The sequence below is a fragment of the Miscanthus floridulus genome, chromosome 3, assembly GCF_019320115.1.
Source record: "Miscanthus floridulus cultivar M001 chromosome 3, ASM1932011v1, whole genome shotgun sequence".
Classification (NCBI taxonomy): Eukaryota; Viridiplantae; Streptophyta; class Magnoliopsida; order Poales; family Poaceae; genus Miscanthus; species Miscanthus floridulus.
This window is the reverse complement of record NC_089582.1, coordinates 145,356,986-145,364,862: the sequence shown is the minus strand read 5'-3', so window position 1 is coordinate 145,364,862 and position 7,877 is coordinate 145,356,986. Positions and strand designations below refer to the sequence as shown.

Genomic DNA, 7,877 nt, shown 5'->3' with positions numbered 1-7,877 from the left:
ACTGCATGGCAGCAAAAGGTAGCCTTTAACCTGCTGCAAACACTTTATTCATGAAATTCTCTTGGTAACAGACCTATCATGATCTTGACTATTAGTTTGTTCCTTTCTTTGCTCTACAAATTGTAGGCACGGTTTCCTCGGGGGTGTTCGGCTGGCTGGTTAATAAGCCAAAATACTGTATCCGGAACTGGATTATTATGAGAGAAAAATACTGTTCTGGCTGGAAGACACGGTTCATATGAACAGTGCCCACGTGAGTGGGCTGGCCAGCCAGCCAGCCAGCCGAACACTACTCCTCACCTCTTTATTTGGGCAGGCCCGAATCATATGTGCTCGCATTGTACTGCTCTGTTTCGGAATGAGGAACGTATCCGTGGCAATAGTAATCAACATATCCTCATCTAAGAGTTGCAGAGGCTTTTCCCCCTTTTGCTATGATTCATGTTACTATACAGCTCCCTGCATATAGGCTACTAATTTTTCCTCTAATAGCTATGCTTAGCCTAGGCAACTGTCCTCACTGTACTCATTTTTCTCTAGCAGCAGCTGTCTAATTATCTATTCTCTAATATATCTCTTTCTACTTCAGCTTCGATGCAGACTGTATGCCGTCCATGTAAGGATCCCAAACCCTTCGTTCCCCTTTGACAAACCCCCTTGGTTCCATGATACACAGTACGCGCCTCCCATCTTATAAGGTAATAAATTCTCCTTCCACAATTGTTCATGACATGATCCATAACTATTTTGTCAGTATAAGGATGTTTTAAACCTCATATCATTTTGTCCATACGTTTTTTGACCTGATTATAGGTATCTACATAGCAAGCTATCGTCCTTGCCTTGAGAGAACAAGACAGAGCCATCCGCCTTTTGCTCAGCTAACATGTAACCTTAACATTTTGCGCCATGTTCGCTTGTCTTATAAGCCTGTACTTTTTCAGCCAACGAACAGTATTTTTCTCTCACAACAAATTAGCCAGCCATCTTCGTGTTTGGCATTGACAACACCAACAGCTCCTACTAATGCAATGCTGCCCCTATGTGTAAAACACACACTTTTGTTGCAATATGTACACATACATGGTTCATTGTCCTACGTTTTCAAAAACATTGCAGAATGGTCATGTACCAAACCTTTATGATTCTATATGACGACATCCAAGCACAATGAACCCATACACACCTATCGCTCTTGTACGGCGTGATTGGTTGCTCCGAGGTCGGTGGGCCGGGATGGTGGCCCTGTCCAGTCTCTTCCTAGCCGGCATAAAAGCATTCACCTACCTTTGTTTAGGTTTGGTTTAGCTTAGCTTGTCCTGGATGACATTGATTCTGTTTGGTTGCCCCTGTTGATCGTTTTGCTGTATGAAGTGGTGGTAGTGTTTGTGTTTGGTTGGGCGCACGGCCTGGGGTGCGAGCACCCGTGTACCGTTTTGGTGTGGTTACCACCAACTATTGCATAATGAAGAACAATAGCAGGAAACAGAGATAACTTTGCCTCAGTTCAACAAGCTTGACATCGATAATGACCTTGGAGCTTCTAATGACATAAGTAAACTTGAGAACATATGCAATCATCCCAGGTGGCAAATAAGAAGCACAAATGTGGAGAGGCAAGTTCATGGCTGCCATGGAAGCGTGGAACACAATAAAGCAGCAACATGAATATATGCAATAGTGACAATCCATCACCAGGTGTTAATGTCTACACCACACATATCAACACAGCCTCACATCCATCACCATGGCTCCTATGCTATACAAAACTAGGTGCAGCCTTGGTCAGGCGGACAAATTGTTCTTTGTAGCAGCAGATGAGGTCAGTGCTACACATCAAAATACTTCCTATAGCATAAGACAGTTAGCATGGCTATAAGCAAAAGTGGAGAGGCCAACTCATATGCATCTAAGCAAAGTAGGTTGTGCTCAGGTAGGTCCTAAGCCACATGATCCTATGAGCCTCTAGTCATCTGAAACAAAGCAAAGTCCCTCAGCCTTATTCTTCAACAGGTAAACCTAGGGCAAACATGAGTGCCTCCTGTGAGTACCCAGGGCAGGCCATAACACAGCCATAAAGGTCCTGATGCACCTCATTGTGCTGTGGAGTCTTGATGGCATCTCATATAGACTCCACAGCCTTGATCATTCCATTCATGAGGTGTATTTCCTCTTGGGCAAGCTTCCTTCTCTTGCCACCCCTTTCCTCCTGGCCCTTGGCATCAGAACCCTTAGATCCTTCCATATTAGAAGGAGTTCCCTTTCTAGAATCAGCATCTGTGCCACCTAAGTCAGTGATGTCCTCACCGCCATCTATATCACCTTGGCCAATGTCAGTTGGAGTATCCAGAGGCTCATTTGAGCCCATTGCATACCTGCCTGTGGCCTGGTAACCACTAAAGATGGCCTCCATCTGAACATAGTTCTCTATTGGTGTGTTCAAAAACTTAGCATCAGCAGGGTGGTCCTAGTTAGTGAAACAGATATAACTATTAGACATAGGGGAGCAAAAGAAAAGGGATAGCTGAGGTGTTATCCACAAAGCACCACTCAAATCCTTGAGCCTAACAATCTTAATCCACATTTGCCTCCACTTTCTCAGGTGATTATAAATCTGCTGGGTGGTCACATTGACCTCGGCAAACTCAGAGACTATAAGTGCAACCTGCCTAACATGCACTTCCTTGAACCCTTTGTCAGTTTTGACCTCCGGCCCCACCAAATCATGGAACCTCCTTAGCATGAACCCAGACTGGACAGGAGTCCAGTGCATAGGGTCATTGGGCTGAGGGGCTGCTGGATTGCCATCATCAGCGGCAATTGTGAAGAATACAACAGGCAAGAACAAGCTTAACTTGGGTCTTGTATGGGTGGAAAGGCTTGTTGTCCAATATCTTAAATCTATTCTTTAGAGCCCCTAAAAGCCCTCTCAACTGTTACTCTAAGAGACAAATGCCTTATATTAAAAAGCTCTTTGATTTTGAGGTCGGTTTGAACTAAACTCCCTTAAATGGTACTTTGTGGCACGAAATAGTGGCAAGAAACTAGGCCTCACTGCATATCCAGCATCGACAAGATAGAATTTGCCTAGAAATTAGCAGATAGGGATATATTTTAGTAGTTTCATTTAGGATTAAGCAAAGTGTCAATGATTTTTTGTGGTTTGGATGATACATGGCGGCACTCTAAGGCCATCAGCTCTTTCAAGAGCATCAGACAAGATAAGAGCGTCATGTGCAGATCCCTCCCAACCAGCAAGCACATAGGTGAATCTAAGGTCAAAGTCCACGGCTGCCAACACATTTTGTGTGATGGTGTGCTTCCTACCTCTAAAGGCAGCTTGCATCTTCACAGGCACTCTAGCTAAGACATGAGTACCATCAATTGCTCCTATAGCAGTCCTAAATCAATAAAACATAAGTGCAAGTGAACATTGACACTAAACTGATAATGAATGAGACCTATGTATGACAAGTTATGGATACCAACCTTGAAATAGGGGTACCACCTTCTGCTCCCAAGGATCCTAAGATGGACATTAGTAGCAGGAGGGACAATCAATTCATTCCTTAGCTCTTCTACTGCATATAACACCTTCTGGAAGAACCTGCTAATGGTCTTTGCAGACCTCCTGAAGGTGAGGTCAACCACCCTAAACCTCTTATTGTGACCAACAACATGCAAGAACATGGCTACTTGTTCTTCAATAGATGCATGTATGCTGTCAGTGACAAGCTCTCTACTACGGAAAAGGTCACAAAGTTGGAAAAAAGAGGCCCTCTTTATTCTAAGAAGGTTGACACAGTGCACATCATCAGATTCATAGATGTATCTAAGGTTGTTCATCCTCTGTTTGTTCCTCTCAGCCATGGGACCATAGGTGACTGAGCGGGAATCTTCAACTCTCCTCCTAAACCACATGAAAAACCAAGCAGCCACTGCAACAACCATAGCAGCGGCAGCCCTGCGCCTAGCTTCAAAGGCCATGTCTACCAACAGGATGGAGGGCAACATTAGAAAAGGAGCATCCAACATGGGTGTGTACTGCTTAGCAAGCAAAAAATTAGACAAAATGAACTATGAAAGATGCGGCTGCCACACCAAAGGGTGCTCCTCCAGCGTATACTATTACACAATCAACATCACTGGCATCTAAGCACTTTGCTCAGTATGTACAACAAAATAGGCATCAGCATGTACAAGATCTACAGAAAACATGAGGTATACACCAAATACGAAGCATCATGTACAGATCTGAGCTAGGAATAGGTAAATCAGGTATAGCATCGCACAGATCTGAGGATGTCAAACCAAGAACCCTAATTTCTTGGCATTGCAAGCAAAATCCACAGACAAATCAACAAAATCGACACTGAAGAAGGAGGAGGGAAAGAGCGCAGGTGGCATATACCGTCGAAGCACCGGAGGACCGAGAGAAATCCGCCGGCGGTGGTCGCCTCGGTAGGGCTACCGAGGTCGAGGGGGAGCTAGAGGGGAGTTCGCACCAGAGCTATGGCGGAAGGAGAGGCGAAGAGTGAGGGCGGTAACCCTAGCCGCGACCCCCGCGCGCGCTTTTATCATCAGGACGGCCTCATCTCCCGCGCTCTCCGAAAAGGTTCCCGCCAAGCACCACGCGAGCCTGCACCGAGAGGGAAGTGGGGATCGAGAAGACGGCGCCGTCCGGGATGGAGGAGGGATCTGCATGAGAGGAAACATGAGAAAAGTGCGAGTAGGACAATCAAACATGGGCGAAATGCACCAAAGGGTGCGGGATGGGCCATATAACGGCCCGGTTCGGGCAACCAATCACGCCCCATAGTATCCCTACCCGCGCGAAGCACGGGGGTTATGGCTAGTAGAACAAAGAAAAAGGGACATTTAAAGAGGAAATGACTCGAGCTATAAAAAAACAAAACAAAAAGAGAACGAAGCACGACCGAGCCCATTTCGACAATTCAGGCCTGCCTGATGACAACGTGAGTACGTGACGTGTACAACCTGGGCCACAAGCCCAGTAACTGCAAGCCTTCCTGGTCGGAGTGCGGCCCATTATTCAATCATCATTAGTAGTAGCACTGTAGCAGAAGCCACGAGGCAGAATGGTCGTCGACCGCGGACCGCCGTAGCAGGGGCAAATCCAGCCATGAAATTCACCGGGGTCATCACATTTATACAGTGGGGTCATCGTCGTTGATGGATTGTGATATACAGTAATTCTCCACTAATTTTGCCGAAGCCATCGGGGTTGGGCGAACCTGGTAACATAGGCCACATTCGCCCCTGCGCCGTAGGGTTCTCATTTCTCAATCGACGCCTACATGTGCTGAACATCGCGGTGGCCGGTGGCAGTGGCACGTCTCCGCATCTGTGTTGCACCGTGGCGGCATGGCACAAGCTAGCGTGCATGGGGCGCCGTGGCGCTCAGCCGCTCACAACTCACACATGCCCGCTCGGACTCCAGCGGCATGCATGCTTGTCTGCGCAGCAGTCAGCAGAATGTAGCAGACGGCGTCACCACGACACCTCGCCGCCCACACGGTGCCGACCTGACAGGGGCGCGCGCTCTCGAGTCCCAGGCTACTGCCGTGGCCTGGCGAGCCGGGCGGCCGCCACGTCGGCCGAGGCCACCCATCCATGCAAGCGGCGCACTGGAACGTGGCATGCCGGCGCGACGGCACGAGCGCGCCCCCGCGCCATGCGTCGCGCGCGCGCCGGGCCCCGCTCGCCTTCTATAAAGCAGCGCCGCGCGGGTGGCCTCGCTTCTGGTCTGTGGCGGATCGGATCGGACCGAGAGCTAGCTAGCGCGTGTGTGGAGAGTAGAACACGGCCCGAGAGGCCGAGACCGACCATGGGAGAAGCGTGCAGGGACGCGGCGGCGGCGGGCCGGCAGCTGCGGCAGGACGAAGCGGGCGGCGGCGGCGGAGGGCGTCATCACGCGGAGAATGAGCTCGTCGGTGACTCGGCCGTCTCGACGAAGCTGTGCGAGGACGTGCTGGCGATGCCAATGATGGCGCTCAACCACATTTCACGCTTGTGCGAGTCCGTCGACGCCTCCGTCCGGTTCTACGTCAAGGCGCTCGGCTTCGTGCTCATCCACCGCCCGCCGGCGCTCGACTTCTCCGGCGCATGGTACGTACGGACCACATATGCTTAGCTTCTCCGGCGGGCCGCCGGCAGACTTGTCCGAACTCGTGTGTTGCAGGCTCTTCAACTACGGCGTGGGGATCCACCTCGTGCAGCGCGACGACGCGCGGAGGGCCCCCGACGTGAGGCCGGAGACGGAGCTGGACCCCATGGACAACCACGTGTCGTTCCAGTGCGAGGACATGGGGGCCATGGAGCGGAGGCTCCAGGAGATGCGCATCCAGTACATGAAGCGGACCATCAACGAGGAGGAAGGGTCGCCCATAGACCAGCTCTTCTTCAGGGACCCCGACGGCTTCATGATCGAGATCTGCAACTGCGAGAACCTGGAGCTCGTCCCCGCCGGCGCGCTCGGTCGCCTCAGGCTGCCCCGCGACCGCCACAACCCGCCCGTGCGCATGGGCGCCGGCGGCGCCGAGTAGACTAGGAGGCGTGCGCGTCCGCTAGTAGACTCGCCGTAGCGGGCGCTTATGCTGGATTCTGGGCCATGTTTCGCGCTGAGAGTTCAAGTTCTGAATTCGAATTTGTACTAGCTTTGGTTAGGAGCAGGAACTAAGCAGTTTTGGTATGTGCGTTTGGCTTCAAATCTTCAATTTCCAATGTTGTAAAACTGGTTACCGTTTGGAATTCTATAAAAGCTGGGTTTATACCCCCGTCAAAAAAAAAACTTCCATTTCCGATGTTATTTTCAATTCAGTATGCATCGTGAGTTTGTTATTACGTTCCTATAGAATCTGTTAATCTGAGGCATCGTTGGATTCCCAATCTGTACCTCATTGGGATTTAGGGAGTCTCTACGGGAAGGGACTAAAGACTAAATTTTAATCTTAATTAGTATCTTTGAACTAAACACCAGGGATTAAAATAGGGACTAAAGACTAAAATATAGTAGTCCTTTGAGGGCTGCTAATTGGGACTAAACAGTCCATACCTCTCACTCTCTTTTCTCCCTTGTAGTCACTCTCCTCCCTTTTAATTTCTTTTAGTCCCTAGAAGTAAACACTATTTTAGTTCATATTTTAGTTTCTGTTTTAGTCTCTAATCCTGACTAGAGAAAAGAACACGCCCTTAGTCTCTGTTTGAGATGACGTTTACAATTTTGCACCCCTGCTAAACAAATCACCTTATCGAATATTTATTTGTACTATTTATTTGTACTAGTTGAGGTTACACTTCTGTTATAAATGTGTCGAATATTTATTTGTACTAGTTGAGATTACAGTGGAGTAGTGTTGTAATTAGCAGTATAGGGTTAGGTGAGCTAGGTGTTGGCTCTTGTAACCCGATCCCTGTATAAAAGGAGGAGGGGGCTGCATTTGTAACCTACTCCACCACTTGAGAGTAGCAACACAAAGGTGACAGGATCGCGGGGGTACCGACTATTTTGGCCGGCGCCCCGGGCGGACGGTGTCACGGTTTCGGGGAGAAACACCCGTAAGCATGCCCCGGAGACGTAGGCTTCGTCGAACCTCGTTACCAAACATCAGGTCTCCTGTGTAGTGTGTGTGATCTCTCATGAGCATCTCGCCTTGATAGATCAAAGCAATAGCTTCCGTGATATCACAACACCTTCCGATCAGCGCTTTCAAAGATGGAACATGGTTGGTGATGCACACGATGCTCGTTCGCCATATACAACCGCCGACAAATTCAGATAACACGATTTTGTGCTGTGCCTTTAAAAAACACGATTTTGTGCTAAGGCGATGGTTTTTTTTTTCGAGAAATGACGA

At 49.0% G+C, this 7,877-nt stretch overlaps 2 protein-coding genes across 2 annotated transcripts; one reads left to right on the top strand and one right to left on the bottom strand.

The window, feature by feature from the left end:
- Positions 1-2,122: 2,122 nt before the first annotated feature.
- Positions 2,123-3,987, bottom strand: LOC136544638 (uncharacterized). The gene is made up of 4 exons (XM_066536726.1): positions 3,509-3,987; positions 3,175-3,401; positions 2,570-2,796; positions 2,123-2,467 (listed from the first exon to the last, which is right to left on the bottom strand). The coding sequence occupies exons 1-4, from the start codon at positions 3,985-3,987 to the stop codon at positions 2,123-2,125; spliced, it is 1,278 nt and encodes a 425-aa protein (XP_066392823.1).
- A 1,793-nt stretch (positions 3,988-5,780) lies between these two features.
- LOC136547396 (glyoxylase I 4-like) lies at positions 5,781-6,688 on the top strand. Its single transcript, XM_066539346.1, has 2 exons — positions 5,781-6,129; positions 6,203-6,688. The coding sequence occupies exons 1-2, from the start codon at positions 5,849-5,851 to the stop codon at positions 6,564-6,566; spliced, it is 645 nt and encodes a 214-aa protein (XP_066395443.1). The 5' UTR covers positions 5,781-5,848; the 3' UTR covers positions 6,567-6,688.
- Positions 6,689-7,877: the final 1,189 nt, after the last annotated feature.